Raw genomic sequence first — 21,681 nt, 5'->3', positions numbered from 1 at the left:
GAATTGCTCCCCTCGCTGTATAGTTCCAAAGTAAATTGAGGATGCCCAAGCATTCAATTTGTAATTTATTGGCAGACTAAAACATGAGATCTCTTCCTTGTCTGAGCCCTTTTAGCACTGTTCTTACCTCTATATAGATGCTAGGTTGAGGCTGAGAAATAGTGGTTTGGCTGAAGCTGAGAGGTGGTGGCCTCTCTAAGGAAGGTCATAGGCAAAGGTGAAGTTTCCTGGCTCACAGCTCACATTCTGTCACTATGCTATCCTCTGCTATCACGTTTTTATAGAGTTAAACCTCCTTAACTTCAGCAATATAATTGCATTGGTGTGCCTGTAGGCTGTTCTCTGGATTCTACTTAGATTCTGCCTAAAGTGTCTAATTCACAAACTGATTTCACGAGTGTAGTACCATTTGTTTTTCTGGGACTATACCAGTGTGCATAGTATATTCATAATGCCATCATTTCCTGCCTTCTTTGTTGGCCTAACGATATGAATCATTTTTCCAGCTGCCAAATACTGTAGTTTTATTACAGGCATGAATTGCTTTGGGAGTTCACTTTGTTAAACTAAGAACAAAATCAATTTTTAAGTGAAAAAATGTCCAGCAGGTTAAAAATTAAGCAGTCCTTCCAGCACCTGTTTTGCTCCAATGTGAACATCTCTCTTTAAAATGCCATTGATTTAGTGAAGAAAATTGCTTCGCTATAAAACAAAAACATCTTATCTGTGAAACAGCTTTCAGAGTTTCAGAGTTAGAAATACATCACTGTGGAAATATGTAAAATGTCCGATATTTGTGACATGTGAATGTTAATTGCAGATGTGTTTAGGGAATAATATGAAATTGGTTGCACATTCTCTCTCCTTTTTTTCCTTTCCGATTTGGTGACTAATTCGCTTGAGAATCTTTACAGCTATTAAATTGTACCTGTAGAAGACTATTGTGCTATTTAATCACAAAAAGACGGGTTGTGCATTGATGTGCTGTGTCTAACTGGCAACTGTCTGTGCAGCACTTTCTTCAGCTTGTAGCAATTGGCTTATTTTCTCTGTCGCCAGGAGCTCAAAAGAGGCAAAGTTCGCTTGTAATTGGCTGTGGGCAGCAATACTCCTACAGGGCCAATTTAGATGAGCAAATTGGCATATGGATAATATGGGCAGAGGGCCAAGATTAGAACATGGTAGAGCAATCATGGGATTGTTTTACTGCACTGAATGTTCAGCCCACTTCTGGCAGCTTGCCAGAGAGTGTGACCCAGATTGCAAGCTGGGAAGATGGTAAAACAGTCACATTAAGTTGTCTGCAGTTCCAAATCTGTGCAATTTCATGTTCTCAACATGCCACTTAAAAAACAGCAAGACATGACAGAGATCACAGATCACTGCTAGTCTTTTATAGGCAAATTATAGCCTTACACAACCCTTATTTTGATGGAGGCCATGCAGAAGAGAATTTAATCCTTCCAGTTTCTCATGGTTTCATTAATCAAAACTGCTTCTTTAAAGAAAAAAAAGACACATGATTTGCCATCAACACAGGATGGCTATAGGAACATAGGCTAACCAGTTTTGATTTTAAAAACAGAGTGGAGTTAAACCCTTCTTTGCCATCCCTACAAGGCTAATTTCAGGATTGTGTGTGGCTGTGATTGAACTTAAAAAGAGGCTGGGAGAGCATGGATCTCCCAGTGTCTTGTCTGTTTCTAGGGTTGCCAGATTCAGATTGGAAATTTCATGGAGATTTTGGGGGTGGAGCCTTGGGAGGGCGGAGTTTGGGGAGGTACAGGACCTTAGCAGTGTATAATGCCATAGAGCCCCTGTTTTATGGCTGGCATTTTCTACTGGGGAACTGATCTCTGTCACCTGGAGATCAGTTGTAAATAATTCCAGCCACCATTTGGTTGGCAACCCTAATTTGGACTCTTAGTTGTATAAATTAGGTCTAGTTAAAAAGAGCAGTGATATATTTACCAGTCTATCAGCTACACTCAATTTGTTCAGAGAAGTAGCATGTAAAAATTGCTTCTCCTGTCTGTGATAGAGGCTGCAGATTTTGTAATCTGTTAAACCTGGTTCTTACATGCTATAATCCCCTATGAGGAGTAGGGTTGCCAAGTCTGGACTGGGAAATTCCTGAAGATTTGAGGTGGATCTTATGGAGGACAGAGCTGAAGAGGGGCAGGAGCCCAGCAGGGATATGATGCCACAGAGTCCACTCTCCAAGGGGCCATTTTCTCCAGGGAACTGATCTCTGTAGTCTGCAGATCAGTTGTACTCTCGGAGGGAACTCAAGGCCCTGCTCCTTGCAGCAGTTCCTGTGGGTGCAGTTTTTTCTTCTCTTCATATGTTCTTTTCTTCTTCGTATGTTCATATGTTCCATGCAGCCACACCACAGGATTTTAGCATTTGTGAGTCTGGCCTTAAATAATACATTTACAGTGCGATCTCACACATGACTATTTGGGAGCAAGTCATACTATGTTCAGTAGAGTTTACTCCTAGTAAGTGTGCATAGAATTCCAGCCTCAGTTCTCCAACAGAATTCCAGTATGCAAACTTTTATACTTGAACTAGAAGTAAAGTTATGAAAGACCAATAGCATGCTCATATTTCTGAATTGTTTTAATCACCCTCAAATCAAATGGGATTGACACCAAGATGATTATTTTGGAGATAAAAGAGAGTAAAGATAAAATTGTTCAGCAATACAAAATGAACTTACTTCAGTAAGTCAGAGAAAATTCTTAGTTATTGACTTTCATTGCAGGAAAGTCCTGTAATGTAGTATTTCAGAACTCTATGTGTAGGTATAAATCCAATTCCTGAATTCTAGAGCAAATGACTACTTGCTTTGAGTATTTTAAGGTTATCTTGGAGGCAAAATGGTTGAGATAATACCTGGAAATCTTCTGTGAATCCCTATTCCCTATTCATCAGCAACAATAACTGCCTTCTTTTTGGCTTCTCAGGAACACACATTCCTTCAATAATCAGTCTTATTGAACTTTGTAAGTAATGTTATTACAAACTGGAAGGAGCACAGATCATTAAACACGTACATAATTCAATTGTCTATGAATTAAATATTACTGAATTCAGTATAATTTTTATTCAATTTGAATTAAAATATGTAATTCAATATGAGCAGCAATCCTTTGAAATCTTTCCACATACCACACATCTAATTATTGCTTCCTGTATACTAATAGTCAGGTCATATCTGTATGTGTTACTATGCCTTTAAAAATGTGTCATTGAGACCCTCCATGTCCTTTTGAGGCACTGCTCAGAGTTTCATGTTAGGATGATGCTTTAAAAATAAGCAGGATTGCACTTCATGTGCTTTGATGAGCTCATATCTGCCACTTGGCTAGCGGATAGAAGGTGCCCTCCAGAGCTATAAATACCCCAGCTATGGATAAGTAGTGTTTTTTCCAGTACTATGGCAGTCAAAGTAGTCTTTCTTAGTTTGGTTTCACTACCTGATTTCACTGTTGCAGAAGGGAAAGTTGGGGGGGGCATGATGGTTCTGGCCTGAGTTGGGCCCCCACATTCCTGAGAACTGAGTTCAGACACAGAAGTCTGATCCAAAGTCCTCAGGGCAGCCTTGTATCCACCACACAGACTTAGTTACATATAGGCTTGTATTCCTTGTTTAGTAACAACACCTTTATTATTTTTCGATCAGCGCATTCATATAGATGGAAAAGATCAATCGCAGAAAAATGGCAATGCATGGTGATTCTAATCTAGATTATTCTTGCTTTGTCGTAAGCTCCTTTCTCCTTTTTCAAAATCTTGTATTTATGGAAGACTGACAAATGGAAGCTGTACTCTTGTAGAGCTTGCTTCTGTATGTTTCCTTACTCCATGTGCACTAGTAAAAAGTGGCTCTGATGTGAAATGCAAAGTGCATGCATATATTCTCTGGTAGACCCCTCGGGTTGAACTGTGCGCACAGAAAAGCCTCTTTTTAAAGAAACCATATATGTATATGAAATTCAGTGGTACAAACCATTCTTCTCTCTGATGATAGTCTTTACCTTCACATTCCTAGAAAATAAGAAGTGCAATGACCAAAATATAAAGCTTACATTTACTGATGAAACTTGAAGCATCTTCCAAAAACTCTTCAAAACAAAGTCTTCCTTGTGTATGTTTCAAAAAGCAGTCCATACTCTTTTGGTTACAAGTAACATCTTTGTTTTCTGTAAAGATTCCAATGAATCCATATCAATTGTGCTCTTTTGTTTCAGTGTGGTGCTCATCTTGGACATATATTTGATGATGGGCCTCGTCCAACTGGCAAACGATATTGCATAAACTCCGCTTCATTGTCTTTTGAATCTACAGACATGAACCAGTCTGGAGAGGGAAGCATTGGCTCTACTGCTGCACAAGCAGATAAGACCGAGCTGTAGAAGGAAGTCATTTCTCAGAAAGCTCATGTTACTAGATGAAGAATGTTATTCTAAATCACCTTCGATCCTATAACATTTTTTTAAAGAATTGTAAAGATATTCTGCACTGTCAGCATTTTTTCTTGAATCAAAATGGGGCCTTATGTGCCAATGTATTTTTGTTATATTATCACATCTAAATAATTGTGAATTCCTGACCTTTGGAAGAATCTCACAACAAAAGAGACTTGGGCATTGTGGATTGCTGCCTTCCTACAGCTTTGTTACAGAAGGTGCAAATAAAATGCTCCTATTTTGTGAAGGAGGAGGAAATACAGTTTTCTACAGTTAATGCAGACTGCAGTACAAAACAGCATTCTGATATTTTTGCGCTTTACTGATTTATTCTGATTTACAACCCTGTGGGCATGTATATTCAATTATCTGGCAAACAACCATGTCCTTGATTGATCAATTATATGCAGTCTATCCTTTGGCTGAGATTTCTGCCAACATCCAAAACAGCTAATAGCTGTGATTTATTACCTACTGGCAGGACTAAATTCTGTCACTTAGGGCCCATTATAGCAGATAGCAGGCTTTTGCCTTTTTTTTGTGTGACTTTGTGCTTTTCTGTTAGTTTAAATTATAATCAAAATTTAAATGAATACAAATTTATAAAGGGAAAAGCAGGTTGACCTTGTAGAGCCAAATCTTCCAGAAGAAGTAGGGCAACCCCTAGTGGGGCATTTGTTTTATTGTGCCCCTAATAAGGGTCATGCAATAAATAAATAATAATATTCAGAGCAGCCAAAGATGATTTGCAGGATATTCTGTATTAGCTTTTTGTGTAGGTGGGTTGCAAATTGTAATCAGAAGTGCAATAATGAAGACATCAGTTGTTGCAGAAAGCAACTGATGTCATCTATATTGCACCTCTGATTCCAGTTTATCTTGGGAAAGTTGGTATGTCATTAAAGAAGTACTGACTTATTAAGAATGCTGTTTTCCTTTCCATCAAGCCATGGCCAGTGTGCCATTTGAAGCATCTTGCTACTCTACCTGCTCATATACAAGTCTGCAACAGAGAAAGCAATGAGGTTCTTGAAAGACAATAATTTAGCCTCTCCTATTTAATTATTTTTGAGTTTCTGTGTGTGCATGGCTCTCATCTTGTACACTCTATTGTAGAAAGCAATATCTGTAGAGATATGGAGATACACAATCAACCTACTTTAATTTAAAACATATCCATATTATAGTTGGATGCAAAATGAAATGAAAACAATTATGCAAGGAAATGACTGTTTTTGTGCTGAAATATGCTTTTTACATTGCAACAGGATAGGTACAACTGCTCTGAGCAATTTGCCTTTAAGAAGTGTAATTGGTTAGAGCTGGCATCATTTTCTAAACTATAGTACTATCATTTGAGATCTATTTCCTACAGAATATTCAATATCAAAGATACTACCTTAAACAGGGGCCTTATAAAATAGGGCAAATTTTACCACATTTTATAGCCTTAGTATGCAAAGGAGGAACACTATAAATGACAATATACTTGAATAATAGATGTAGTGTAGAACTATTGCAATGTAACCACATACATAAGAGAACAATTAGAGCTGTTAGCATTGTTGTTCACGTATGCAATTACTTTTCAGTTAGTACAATTGGTAGTGTATAAAGTTAGAGCAATTTCTACATGTCCTGTCATTCTTGAGTTATTTTTGCAGAAGGAATGGTCTTGTTTCTTGTCTTTGTTAAAAGAAAAGTTGAGTTTTCTCCTATCACATTTTCTTGACATAAATCTCAGAAGATGTGACATCAGAAACAGTGCAGGACAAAATATGCAGTTTACTTTTTCAGATGGCTGACGTCGTTGAGGGTTATCAAGTTTCAGCATATTTCTGCCTTGCATTAAGGAAATATATTATGAAAACTTCAATAAGCAGTAGTGTCAACTGTCCATCGTTAGATTTATATTTGTAGGATGTGGAATGCAGTGAAGTTAGTTAATATGGCTAGGTGTATGTGATCTGTGGGAGCTGTACCATTAACATAGGAAAGCCATTGTTCTTTCTCTGCACCACAACACTGGGTCGTGTTTTTTCTTTGCTAATGTTGATAGAAGATACAAGCACTACTGGTACTGAAAAGCCAAAACACAGGTCACTTTGTTTTTGGCCTTGATAGAGGATCTTGAAAGCTGAGCACAATATATTACTAGGGAGAAAATTGTGATATTTTTATTCTTTGTACTGTGTGGGTATGTCCAACTACTGAATGCAAATGTAAGAACCAGAGAATCATACTTTATCTCTTATCTATATTATACAGAAGTTTGCAGAGTATGTACTTTATATATACATAGAGAGATATATAAATAAAATGATTATTTTAGCATTCAATACCATTTTAAATATATGAATCTTTCCTCAGACTTGTTCTTTGCATTTAAGATATCAGTGATGGATTTTTCAATGGAGATATCTTTTAATATATTTCTAATATATAGAGCTGCAATAAATTAAATTACAAATAACTGCCTTTCTGTTTTAACTGTTCAAATCTTGGCATTTCTGCCAGCTATCCTGTGTCCCCCTACCCTATCCACCCCACATGCACAGTGACCTTGCTTTGGATATCATACATCCAAATCATCAGTTTCAGCATAACACAAAAAGGAGAAAGGTGATAGAGTGTACTCAAATTCCCTGCATGTAACATGGTCCTGGGAAGATATTCCATCCAGAGATCCAATTATTGCTGAGGATAGGAAATATTTATAAATGTGCCCAGCCCTCACCTTGGCACCCCCCACCCCAATCCCATAGGCTTTTGTGTACACTCTCATTTTTTGTGGAATGAGCTGGACTGTTCCACTGAGATAGCACATTGTATATGATACAGATTCTGTCATATAAGCCCCAAACCACAGATGAATAATTGGGCTGGAAACATTTTTTTGTTTTGTTTTGAAGACTGGTGTCTAGGGAAACAGGTTTGGAATTCCCTATTGTGTTTGCAGATAAGCTTAGTTTAATAACTAGCTAAACAAAACTGGGCTGAGAAGGGGGCTTTTCGGTTGTACTCAATCCAGCTTTCTTGTTGACATTCCCTGAGAATTCCTGATGCTGTCATTCAGTTGGTAATTGTCAAATATTAAAAGAGCTATCAAAGGGGCATCAAATCAAAGAGCAAATCATGCAGCTAGTGACTGGGATGCCAGGTGACAATATGGCTTACTTGCCAGGTTCAGAATCTATTAAGGCAATAAATGAATTTTCTAAGCTTTAACATATATGGTTACTTTGTGTCAGGAAGATTTTAGAAAGAAAAGCAGTTTTTCCTCTCTTCTCTGCTAGCAGATCTTCTCCAGTCTAAACTACAACTCTTAATTTTTTATTTTTAAATTATTGCTGCTTCATAACCATGCTAATCTAATAATAAATAATAAAATAATGTTTAATATGGCTGGATGCATATTGAAGAGTAATATTTACGACTCTCCCCCAGACAAGAACAAATAACCATTGAGTTATGGATGAGAAGACAGGGAGTAATTAATTAGACCGATAACAAAGGAGTGAAAGGAAAATTTCCAGGACGAAGCTGAACTTTGCTGCTGTAATATTTCACAAGCAGGGTATGGATTTTTATGGGAAATATTGCACTATATTGAGCCAGTTGGAACCCCAATTTTTATTCTGTTACCGGTTGATTGTCAAAAATTATCACTTTCAGCAGCTCAAAATAAAACATACATTGTTAGATCCAGGGCTTTTTTTCTGGGAAAAGAGGTGGTGGAACTCAGTAGGTTGCCCTCGGAGAAAATGGTCACATGGCTGGTGGCCCCGCCCCCTGATCTCCAGACAGAGGGGAGTTTAGATTGCCCTACGCGCTGCCGAGTGGTGCAGAGGGCACTCTAAACTCCCCTCTGGAGATCAGGGGGCGGGGCCACCGGCCATGTGACCATTTTCAAGAGGTTCCGGAACTCCGTTCCCCCATGTCCCCCCTGAAAAAAGCCCTGGTCAGATCCTAGGAGTATTATATGTTGCTCTATGCCATAAAAACAGTGAATCAAAATTCAGAGTGTTTTCCCAGTTATGATTGTTTTCTTTAGCCATCTTCACAACATTATTTATGAGCTTTCCTGATGCTTGATAGTTGTTCCTTTGTAACATAGATGCAGGTGTTTCAAGAAAGGGCTTCAGTTGCTTTTTCTCAGCACACAAACATCAATATTGTTGCTGGGAAAATGAGATTTTCTCTGTCCACATACTGGGGATTTGAATCTGAAAAGTGGTTGAGTGTGAATCATTGACTTTGTCATTGCTGTGTTTGTTCAGTGCTTTTCCAGAGGAAAAGGACCTCTTAGATATAATGTGCCATCCACATGCCGGTGTGAACTTTGTACAGCATCAATTTGTCCTGAAGGGTGGTATATAAATCTAATGTTGTTGTTGTTGTTTTTGTTGTTATTAAGGTGGTCATCCATAGTCTCTTACTTTGAGAGCTTCACTCCACCTCTTTCAGTAATCAAGCTTGCTACTCTCCCAATGTGGAACTGCACAGAAGCTACAAAGGCACAAACAGGGTTGCACTTACCTGTAACTGTTGTTCATTGAGTGGTCTTCTGCGCAGGCACACATCCTCCTGCTCCCATGTGAACTCTGGAACTTTCATTTCTGGGGGGGGTCTCTGATGGCAGCATGGAGAGAACTGAGGGAATAGTGCCCTTCCTCCTGGTCATGTGATGTTTTTGGTGGGAAAGCACCAAAGGGAGGAGGGGCTATCCTAGTTGTCTAGAAAGCTCTGGAAATCTTCCTGGCTGGCCTATGTGTGCACAGCCCCAATGTGGGCCTGCACAGAAGGCCACTCGATGAACAACATTTACAGGTAAGTGCAAACCTTTTTCCTTTTTTTAATATATTCTAAATATAGTCTAAATCCAATGATTTATCTCAATTATTTCAAATTTTGTACAGGAAGACAAGCTGAGGAATGAATGAAAGGGGAAATTGCTTTCTTTGAACACCCATCAGGGCACCAAATATGTAGGTTTACTCTTAAGACTGTGTTCTTCATGAGTTGCATGTTGATACTGAAAGTCTTTCAGTTCATCTGTGTTTTGTTTTTGTTGTGCTTCACCACAGACTGGGCATTGTACAATCATCAGATACTGGCTATCGGGATAGACTTTGTGCTGACTGATAGCTTTAGTAACGTTGTTTGATACAAATGGTGAGGAATTATCAGGCCTACACAGTACTAGTATGGACCCAGAGAATTAAGAGGCAAACTATTTCAATCTAGGTATTGTGTAGTATAGACCAAAGGAAGGCTTTACTTGCCAAATGCATATGACTTTCTGTGCATATAACCTCAATATATTTACCATTATGCAATGAACAGTTGCAATTTTGCAAACAGCTTGTTCTTAACAGGTTAGTAGACAGCTTCAAGAGTCTTGTAAAAGACCGGATCTGGGATTGTTTATAAAGTACTACTTTGGCATCTTCCAGAATCAGCTGAGGGAATCACTGTTTTACATGGTTAGATATTAGCTAAGAATACGCTTTCTGAGTAACAGAATAACCTGGCATTACACATTCAACTTACAAAATGTTTTGGATCCAACTTTATATTCTTACTTCAGACCTGAGAGAAATCACCATTTTGGTTGAAAGACATGCATGAAGAATTGAACTGTGAAATATTTCATTTGGGCTGGCTTTTAAAAAAAAGTTAATTGAAATCAACTAAAATGTTGGCCGTAAAGATATACAACGTTTTTCAAGAAGCCTTGTTCACCCTGGACAAATGTTTTCATAAAAAATAGTCTGTCCTTCATAACCACTGTTATTGAAAAGACCTCCCAAGGTTGCTGCATGGAAATACTTTAAATATTTTCTGAAATCCAATCTAATATAATTTCAACATTAGGGCTCATTCATAATATTGTATTAAAAGCCTTTGCAATTTTCATGAAATATATCTGCCTGTGTAATCATGAATGCTGAATATTGTCATGGTTTCCTAGGAATTTTGGACCTCAGTGCATAGTTGTTTTTTTTAAAGTCCAACTGGCTTTTAAAACCACCAAGAAGAAATAACAACTCTAAATTTTAAATAAACATTTCTGGAAAAATACTGTCCTTAAAAAGAGGCTGTAATCTTAATTTAGTGCTACTTAAAACATATCACAGAGGCCTTGGTTGTGTACCTAATTATAACTATTTACTTTGTATGTACTGGAGGATACGAGCAATGTCTTATCCTTTATTGAAGTTATTTTGACTTGAAAAACACTAAATCCCATTTAAAAATAGTTACAAACAAGGTGTTCTGGCTAAGAAATAATATGAAATTAAGAACTTAAATTTCATTTGAAAGAGTTTTCACTTAACATTAAAAGCCAGCTGTAAGTACTGTATTTACTCAAATGCAAGACTAGTTTTTTTTTCAGATATAGGGCTGCCAGGTTCCCTGGTGGGGACAGGAGATCCCCTGCTCCCAGCCTCTTTCCCACCCCTCCACTTATCTGACCGGTGGTGGGGAAAGGTCTGAGGGATGAAACACTCCTGCTAGGCGCACTCCTGCCGGCCACTATGACATCATTTCCAGAAGTGACATTGTAGCACCCGCCTGGGAGAGCGTGCACTAAGTACACGCACAATGAAATTGTCAAGGTAGGTGTCAGGTCCCCCCCCCCCCAATTGGGATGGTAAGGAGATTTAGCAACCCTATTCAGGTATGTTATTAAAAAAAGAGGCTGCCATCTTAAATTCTCATACAAGTTACATTTATGTCCTATAATAACATTTTTTATGTGTGTACAACATTTTTAGAGGAGAAGGATCATCTTACATTTAGGGTTGTCTTTCTTGCAAGTAAATATGATCATTGCTAACAATTACTGTCTCTAGATTAAAAGAGAATGCTGATTGGCATAAAGATAATTCCTAGCATTGAATCTATTTTCATTTTTGTTACATCTAAATCTGACACAATTTTTAAAAAATAATTAAACTCAGTACTCAAACTAGAGATGGGCACGAACAGCAATACGAACAAAAAAAAGCTATGAACAGCCCAATCTGCTGTTCACGAACAAGATGTTCATGAAGCCCCATTCTAAACAAACAGGTGGTCGTTGCAAGCCTCACTCATTGCTGTTCGTCAAGCCAGACAGTCTGGCACCCGCAATCAATTCCCTTGTCAACTTTGGCAGGGATTGTCTGAACTCTGTCTGAACTCCTGCTGTTGCCCTGGAAACCCCAATCTGATCCCAATTTAGCTTGATAGGCAGGTCTTCCTTTCAAGTGTGGAGCTCCAAATTTGTTACAAGGGAGCAAAGAGCAGAGGGGAGGGGGGCTCCTAGCTCTGGCTTAGTTTGCAGGCAGTGGAGAGGGAGAGACAGTTGCTGTTGGCACTTTGATAGAGAGAGTGCATTGGAACTTGAATTTTCTTTGGGTGTGGTGGGATAGGGATCTACCCCTTCAAGTTTGGTGTAGTGGTTAAGAGCGTGGGACTCTAATCTGGAGAGCCGGGTTTGATTCCCCACTCCTCCACTTGAAGCCAGCTAGGTGACCTTGGGCTAGTCACAGTTCTCTGGATTTCTCTCAGCCCCACCCACCTCACAGGGTGTTTTGTTGTGGGGATAATAGTAACATACTTTGTAAACCACTCTGAGTGGGCATCAAGTTGTCCCGAAGGCTGCCAGGCTCTGGGCCAAGCTATTATTTATTATTGGTACCTTTCCTGCTACCTGCTCAGGTCAGGTTTCTGGGAGTGGTGCAGTAGGGATCTTGACCAAACTTGGATGATGGCTGGAGGAGAGCCTGCTAGCCCCCACAAACAGCCAACCATGAACATGAACAGGGCCATGTTCGTGGTTGTTTGTGAGTCCCTGTTTGTGGATGGCAATGAACATCATGTTCATTTTTTTTTCCTATTCATGCCCATCTCTAACTCAAACAAACATCGGAGGAGATGAGGTTATGAAGGCAGTGTATATTCAGGGCAGACACAAGTCTGTTCTCCTTCACACAGTGCATGATTCCTTTATTGAATTTACAAGATGGTTTTAAAGGGGAAATAGACACATTCATAATGGATAGGTCCATCAATAGATATTTGCCATAATGATGGCATAGTCAGAGGTAGCATACCTCTGAATGCCAGTTGCTGGATTGGGGAATGCCATTTCAGGAGAAATTTTGCCCTCCATATTATGCTTATAAGACTTCTGGGAGATTGTGCGAGATGGATCCTTAATCTGATCTAATAGTGTCCCGTGTCATCTTGTGGGATTTCCCCCCAACACATTCTGGAATTTTAAGGGGAAGCAACTTAAACATCATTTTATATTTCATCCAAAATGAGGATACCAAGTCACATGCAAAGAACTATGAATGAAAGGAGACTAGCGCTAGTGGTGCGTGACAAAGTGCAAGAATTCATGGACTACTATAAGAGAGTCTGTAGCAGTTCTCTAGCTTCTGTTCATGCCTTCTGCATCTGGAAATACACATCTGGCTCTAGCAGTATATCTTTTTGATTTTTAATATTTAAAACATTAATTAAAGTTGTACAGAATATGCTTGCTCACATCTGGATTGAGAAAACTGATCTTTTCAGGTGGATCTGGCTAGGGCTACAATTATTATTTTCTTCAGTTCACTTTTAAAAAAAAAAAAATTGAAGTGGTTTCTACTCCAGTCATCTAATCCTGGAAAGCTGCTATTTGCTCATTTGTCTTGGTGTGAAATTCTCTGCATAGCATAAAACCAGATCTGAAAAACTGAAAGGTAAATGGAAACTTCATGTTCCAGCCCTCTTTCCCCATCGCACAAACATTAGTGGCTCTCTAGCTTCACTGCCAGAATAGCTTAGGAACTCTCCAAGGTTTAGCTAATTGAAATGAAAATAATATGTACAATGTGCCGTGCATTCAGTTTTTCTTGTTGTTATTATTATAAAACAATGTCCAGTCTTTTCAGACTAACAAACCCCTGAAGCCCCTTAAATTGTCACACCCCATTTACTCTTATGACCAAATCTGGCTGAGTATGTGGTCTGATTCTTATGTTACAGGAGTAGTGCGGCTGCTGCTCCCTTTGGGGTTCCATCTCATGTCATTCTCATTAACATAAGATTATAGAAAACATGTGCAAGTGACATGATGGTGTGGGAACCACCATTTTGGCATCAGATGCTAGATCAGGAAGGGAGTTGCCTCTTCCCCCCCCTCCCCATGTGATCCTGCTCCTCCCACAAGTTTCCATATTCTTGTATTAACAGGAATAATATGGGAGGTTGTGGCAGTTGTACAATCCTATAAGATAAAAAGAACTAAGCCTATATTTTCTCAGATCATTAGGACTTTCAAAGGTAGTACTTTAAAGGGTATGCAAAGGTTTTCAAAATCTTAGCAGAGTTTCTGCAACTAAAACCTGTATTTTAACCTAGAGCCATCTTCCTCTTTGCTTAATTCATTTTTTTAAACATTGTAACTAAATGTTAGATGTGATTGATGCTGCAGTGTGTTATAGCCATAAACTTTACAATAGTCTGAGAACTTCTATTTGGACACCACTAGATAGTTTTAATAACATCCAGAATTTAGCCACACAAATTGAGAGTACTTTTGTAAGCATACTGTATGTTCAGCTTAGAACATTTTTGCAGATGTCATGTTAATATGGGCCTGCAGCTATAGAGAGAAAAAAAATACCAGCAGCAAGGAAAATCAGGTGAGCTACAGCCATCAGTTGCTTTATTAACCAGAGGGCTCTTGAAGGAGGAAGTGTGGTTGAATAGGCTGAGATGCTGTAATAACACGAGGTATTTGGATTCCTTGAGTTATGGACTTGATATAAGCAAACGTCAAATACAAACCGGAGAACAACACAAGCAATGAAAAATATATATATAATATTTTGTGCAAAAGTGCAATTGTGTGCAAAACAGTTTACAAAAATTCCATAAACACAGTAAGGAGGTCTGTCGCCAAGGATAATTACAAAAATTCAAACATTTTCAATGATAGGCTCAACTGGAGGTGGAGAGTGCAAACAGAGGAAAGAACAGTCCATATGTCTGTAGATGGAATCAGAAAGACATAACTAGCCGACGGGCTTCAGCTTTCATTTTCAATTCCCGTTTCGGATCTTCTTCTTCCAGGGCTAGTATCTATGGGTATCCGTTGCCATCTCTCCTCATACACCACAAACAGTTCTGAGCACTGAGTAATTGACAGATACCAAAGCAAAGACAATTCATGCATTGCTGCATTAGTTTATTTCATATGAGAGATTTTGGATGAATAATCTTTTATATATATATATATATATATATAATTTAATTTAAATTTAATTTATTAGATTTATATCCCGCCCTCCCTACACCAGCAGGCTCAGGGCGGATCACAGTTTACACACAAATTTAAAATTACATCATATAGTTCGTATAATTCATACAATTTAAAACTACAAATTATAAAACATCCAAAGGTACACATACACACACATATATATGTATACACATATACACAGCGGCATGATAAAATAACTGTATATATACATACCCTTTAGTCAGCACCAGAGCATTAGGGAACATTCAACAGATAGAGGATGTTACCAGTGGGGAGGACACAACCTGTACTTAACCAGACAGGGAGAGCTCTGCCTAGCATCAACCATAGGCCTGGCGGAACAGCTGTCTTACAGGCTTGGCGGAAAGATAGTAAGTCCTGCTGGGTCCTGGTCTCATTAGACTGAGCATTCCACCAGGCTGGGGCCAGGACCGAAAAAGCCCTGGCCCTGGTCGATACCAGGCGGGCCTCTCTGGGGCCAAGGACCTTCAACAGATGTTTACCATTAGAGCGAAGAGTCCTCCGGGGTTCATATGGGGAGAGGCAGTCCTGCAGATACGCCGGTTCCAGTATGCATAGGGCTTTATAGGTTAACACCAAAACTTTGAACCTGATTCGGTACTCCACCGGTAACCAGTGCAGCTGATGCAATATCAATGTTATATGTGCACACCTTGGTGTTCCGGTGATGACCTGCGCCGCTGCAATCTGCACCAGCTGTAACTGCTGGATCAGGTTCAAGGGAAGCCCAGCGTAGAGCACGTTATAGTCTAACCTAGAGGTTAGACTGCAATAACATTGACATATTATTGACATTGCTTTATCGCTTTATACACACACACACACACACACACACACACACACACAGGGCAATCCTATGCAGAGTTAACCCTTCTAAGTCCATTGAAGCTTGGAAGGGAGCAACTCTACATAGTACTGTCCTGTTAGGCAGAATCAATAGATGTCTTTTAGCTTGTGGTGAGGTAGTTTAGAAATGTATGCATGGTAATAACTATGTAGTAAATACCTTGAATCTAATGTACTTTATTAATTAAGAATTTGAATGTATTGAAGAATAGTCATGAGAGTAATCATACATTATACATAAGTGTAATGTGACGATTGCCCCAGTGGCCTCAGAGTAGGCGCGGCCCCTTTAACAGCGGGTGGCAACCTTACTGCTCATCTCTGGCCTGACTGGGGTTTCCTGGCCACTAAGGTCTCCCATGCTCCCGTCACCTGTGCTCCTCCTGAGCTCAATGCAGGGTGTCTTATCCAGCGGGTAGGCTGTAGTGTCGTTCAAGACGAGGAGCCCTGGGCAGCCTGAGTGGGCTCTGCATGTAGCAGCCACGCTCTCCTCATACTGGGTTTCTGAAACCAGACCTCCATCCCTTCTGCCTTGCCTGCGAGCCCAGCTGTTTGCAGCTCCTTCAGCTCTGCACCTCAGCTGACTTCCTCCTTGTCATCTCTCTCTCGCGCTCTCCACCTCCACCATTCCACTCTCCAATGCCTCACCCCTCATGGGGCTGCACATCTTCCTTTTGAAGCTCCTGCCCCACTTCTCTGCCCTGCCCTTCCAGCGTGGCGTCTTGTGCTATAACTAGTCAAAATACATTAAAGGAAAAATGGAAACTTAATGTTACAAGTGTGAAGTAGTTTTTATTAGTGTTTAACACGTGCAGTTCATATGTCCCCATATTAACTTTATTCATATTTGGTTTATTTTTAACACTGCAAACTATCTTGTGAATTCCCATGTAGTCTCTGAAGGACACATGGAGCTCCTGCCTAGGACTGAGGTTGTCCCATATCTACAATGGAGAGTGAACTCCATGAGTACAAAAGAATATAGAGGTGGACCTTTCCCCTTTGCTGGACCATTTAAGCTAATTGGAAAATTTGTATGGGCAGGTGTATCTGTATGTGTAGTCCCCATATTGTATGCAGCCCCATACTCGCTGTAAATGGCTGGATTAGAATGTGACTGAAGTTTTGTGTTCTTTTGTTTAAGTAAACAAAGGATAATGCACTTTGCATTTGTAGATATGGAACATAATTTTTTGAGCCCTTCTTATATCACCACACAGAGAGGCATGAGCAAAAGATCTACAATATTACTATGCACTTAACTTTTAATTATAAAGTAATATAAATATTTTGTGAAAATTAATAAAGGATCACTTCTAAAGGTTTCGGTGCACGCAGGAACGTAACTACACTTCCCCCTTTTCCTTTCAGAATGCTGATCTCCAAACATACTTGTTACGTATTGAGTGAGTAGAAGGAAGGCTCCTGAGTCCTGAGGCCTACAAAGCTATTGGTGTTTGGGTGCTGGCCCGGCCAATCAGAACGGTTGCTTTGTAGTCCAATTGCTGTGCTCAAAAGTAGATACTTGTATATAGTTCATGCAAACAAAGGATTCTATCTGCTTACATTGTATTGGTTGTTGTAAAAGTGGGTGTGGTTTCTACAAGTATAAGTTGGTTACTGTTGAGCCTGTCTTCAGTCTATCTGCTTCCAGTCTCCAATAAAGATGTTTATTATAATAAAGAGCTGTTAATCTCAATATACAATAATACTGATCTGCCTTGCACACCATCATGTAACAATAAATGAACTTTAAGAACATAGTAGAAAAGAGCAAGAGTCCAGTAGCACCTATAAGACTAACAAACTTAGTGGTAGGGTATGAGCTTTCATGAGCCACAGCTCACTTCTTCAGATACCAGGTAACAAACTTAATGGTAGGGTATGAGCTTTCATGAGCCACAGCTCACTTCTTCAGATACCAGGTAACAAACTTAGTGGTAGGGTATGAGCTTTTGTGAGCCACAGCTCACTTCTTCAGATACCTTGTATCTGAAGAAGTGAGCTGTGGCTCACGAAAGCTCATACCCTACTACTAAGTTTGTTAGTCTTATAGGTGCTACTGGACTCTTGCTCTTTTCCACTGCTACAGACAGACTAACATGGCTGCCCATCTTGCTCTTTAAGAACACAGTTCAAGAAAAGGTTTGCTGAAGGGCAGATCGTTTGGCTTATAAACAGTTTGTTAATTGGCAATTGTAGTAGGTTTTTTTCAACAGATCTATTTTTATTAGCAAAAATTGCTATTTATGTCTTGGTCTATCAGAAGGACTTCCCATCAGAGATGTACTGTGAATTCTCCACTGGGAGCTCAATTCCCAAGCACTCAAGGCCACCCATGTACCGTATTCTGGAGACAAATCAGGTTCCCATGCGCCTGGGAACAGCTGGTAGGGAATCCACAGGAACTCATGGGAAACTCAGCAGGGAGAGTCCATGGCTAATAGGTAATCTCCTAATTAGTTGGGGGAATTAGCTTGAAGGAGGTGGTGGGGGGTAACTGGGATTCTCTACCTATCTTTTGGGAGATTATTCCCTTAGAGAACTCTCAAAGAAGCCAGGAAGATGTCCAACCAGAAAGCTTTTTTTTTAAATTATAAAAGAGAAATAAAAGGGCAAACGTGCAAAATCACACACAGCACACATACGAAGCTAATTAAGAGGAAATAAGGGAGGAAACAGGGAGAAAGCAGTTTCAGGAAAGGCGATAGTTACCAGTCTCGAAGACAGGTGGCCGTGGAGGCAGCAGCAAAACAACCAGCATTTCATGGAGAAGCGGCCCAAACAGATTTGGTTGTGTGTGTTCAGATCCTAAGACTCTCTCACACATTCACTGGTGGCCATGAAGTCCAGTTATAGGGCAAAATGCTCCCTGAGGAGAGCTGATGTCTTCACCCCCAAAACAATGACTTGATGGGTTTTCCAGAGGTGGATAATGAGTTGGGAGAGGCTTGATGGGTCTTCCTGAGGTGGACTATAGGTGTGAATGGTGCTTGAGGACCTTTTGAGTACTGGACGGGAAAAGCTACCATTTTTGCTGAATAGCATTAGGTGGTGCTTAATCGAGGTAAGTGGGTGGAGGTAAGGCAGGGTGTAGATGAGATTTGTCAGGAGCTTCTTGTGAGCCTCATTGCCCTAAGTTATGCATCTCTCTGGGGAGTGGAGTGGGCCGTTAGTCAGTCAGCTGCTCTAACTCCCATTCTAAAATATTTTTCCAGGCTCTTGCCTGGTTCGCATGGATTTTTAAACCTGCTGATAAAGGGGGAGGGATCGTTCTGCTCAACCGAGCAGACTATCAGAGGGAAGCCTTGCGGCAATTGGCAGACAGGGATTTTTATCTCCCTATAGATCATGATCCAACAGATGAGATCCGACGGGTGGTTAAGATAGTAATTGACAACGCCCTAAGTAACAACTTTATAAGTCAGTCGATCCATCGTGCTTTACTTATTTCTGATCCTAGGGTGCCCGTCTTCTATTGCCTTCCTAAGATCCATAAATCCTTGACCTCACCCCCCGGCCGACCGATCATTTCGGCTTGTCACTCCCTCCTCGAACCTCTAGCGCTCTATTTAGATCAGTTATTACAACCCTTTGTGGTTAATGTCAAATCGTTCATTAAAGATACTACCGACCTTATACACTTGGTTGAGGACATGGAAGTCCCACAGGGAGCGGTATTGCTCACCATGGATGTCCAAGCCCTGTACACCTCTATCCCCCATTCTGATGCCAGAACAGTTATAGAAGGGGTTTTGAACCAACGCATTCACCAATTTCCTCCCACTAGTTTCCTACTTGATTTGCTAGATATCATTATGGAGAAGAACTATTTTAGATTTGACTCACAGTTCTTTTATCAAGTCAAGGGGGTCGCTATGGGGTGCCCCGCGGCCCCCAGTATTGCAATACTGTACATGGCTCATTTAGAAGAACAATTTATTTATGACTTGGCAGCCAATCCTTTTCACTCAGATATTATTTGTTATCGGCGATACATAGATGACATCTTTTGTATGCTGCGTTCTTCTGATATAATTATGGACTTCATGAAGTGGGTTAATGGTTTGGACCCCAATATTCAGTTCACACATCAGAGCAGTTTGGACACTATTCCTTTTCTCGATGTTACTATTTTTAAACGACCCACTGGCGAATTAGGGGTTAAACCCTATCGGAAACCGACAGACAGGTCGGCTTATCTTGAATACACATCTTATCACCGACCTGTCTTAAAGAAAAACATCCCGGTGGGCCAGTTCTTACGCGCCAAGAGAAATGCGACATTTTGGCAAGATTACTGCCAGGAGGCAGCCCGTATGAGCTCAGCGTTTGCCTTGCGGGGTTACCCCTCTTGGGTCATTACCAGGGCGAGACAAAAAGCAGATACCACTCCCCGGTCCCAACTTTTAGAGTACCGTAGCCGGGATACTCCTTCGAGTAAAATTTCCTGGGCCCTGGATTACTCACCTTTATCGGGCGCCATCTCCAATGTGATCAGGAGAAATTGGCATATCATATCAGATTTGCCTGGGTGTAGTGATCTGCCACAGATTGGCTATCGACGCACAAAGAGTCTAAAGGATCTTCTAGTCCACTCAGATTTCAGCGGCAAGAAGTCCATCTCTAATTTACCACAGGGTCATTTCCCCTGTGGTCACTGCAGCGTATGCTCTTTGAGCATGGAATTGTCTATGATCAATCATCCTCTAACCGGGAGACAACTGCATTCTAGATCTTTTTCCACTTGTAGTACCTCCAATGTTGTCTATCTCTTGATGTGTGACTGTAATCGAATTTACATTGGCTGCACCTCACGCCCGCTGCGAGTCCGTATCCAGGAACACATCTCCAGGTGCAGAGCTCAGACAGTGGATCTGCCTCTTTATGAACACCTTAGGGCACAGCATTCATGTGACAGACCTTTTCGTTTTTCGGTCCTAGAAGTTGTCGTGACACCTGGCTCTAGGAACCGGTTTCTTTTACAGTCTGAAACCAGGTGGATTCTCAGACTCGGGTCCCTGATGCCAGCGGGCCTTAATCATCATATAGAATTTTCCCCTTTTCTATAGTTGGTCTTTGTCCCTGTGCGTTCCGGCTTTTTTGCCCCTTTCCCCCCCTCTTTTTTTGCCCCTCCTGCCCCGCCTTCGGCTCTTCTTGTCTCACCTCTGGAATGGGATTAGATCATATAACTTATTGGATTAATTAACTGTAATTATGTACATGTATTTATTTGTATTTGTTTGTAATCAGTATAGGTATATGATGATGTGTCTGTACCTTTAAAAATGATTGGTTTTAATTATGTATTTGTAACTTTAAATTGATTGTTCTTTCCAATTTCGTATAAATTATGTTGTGTGACACACCCTTCCCACTCTGACACACACGGATATGACTGGCTGGAAAATGAATTGCTCATATGACTTTGTAATGTAAGTATTAGTGGAATTGTTAGGGACCCCTATATGTGCACAGCGGGGATAACCTCGTTTGATATTAATATTAATTTTTAGATTTGGTGGCCTGAAGAAGGACCCTCAGGTCTGAAACGAGAAAAAAGGAATTTTTGGCCGGCAGATGCTCGTTGCCTTGCCTTCCTCTTGCAGCAGCTCAAGTTAAACCTTCACCGGTTTTCTGGGTGGTTGCCCCTGGATATACAGTGTATTCCATCTTACTGCACGTATTTGGGAAGTCTATGGACTACAATTGAACGGACTATTTTCCCATCAATACTGCTTTGGTTTCCTTTGGACTCTGTTGATATACATGTACAATGTTTTGATTCTGTGTGTCCTTAGGAAATATTTTTGTATAGTTATGCACAACTCTGATGAAATATTGTAATCTATACTTTTCAATATTGAATTCTTCCGTCTGGGGCGTGCTTTTTTCTGCTCTTGTTGTTGTACTATTTTGAAGCTTGTTACCCCCCCTTTTGTGTAGTTTGGTTTGACTCTGTAGAAGGCAGCTTCATGTGTACTGAGAACTTAGTAACATGTATTTAGGCCCTGACATGGGCAATATCTA

General features: G+C 40.2%; 1 protein-coding gene across 5 annotated transcripts in view; it reads left to right on the top strand.

Moving 5' to 3' along the window:
• Positions 1-6,948, top strand: part of MSRB3 (methionine sulfoxide reductase B3) — a 97,401-nt gene extending 90,453 nt beyond the window's left edge. For all 5 annotated transcript variants that reach the window (XM_054988826.1, XM_054988823.1, XM_054988822.1 and 2 more), the window contains one exon: positions 4,257-6,948. In XM_054988826.1, coding sequence (XP_054844801.1) covers positions 4,257-4,421 — 165 coding nt within the window. In that variant the 3' untranslated portion in view covers positions 4,422-6,948. The remainder of the gene's footprint in view (positions 1-4,256) is intronic.
• The last annotated feature ends 14,733 nt before the right edge of the window (positions 6,949-21,681 follow it).

Source organism: Eublepharis macularius, chromosome 9 (genome assembly GCF_028583425.1).
Source record: "Eublepharis macularius isolate TG4126 chromosome 9, MPM_Emac_v1.0, whole genome shotgun sequence".
Taxonomy (NCBI): Eukaryota; Metazoa; Chordata; class Lepidosauria; order Squamata; family Eublepharidae; genus Eublepharis; species Eublepharis macularius.
The sequence above is the reverse complement of the archived record's forward strand: the minus strand, read 5'-3'. Positions and strand labels throughout refer to the sequence as shown.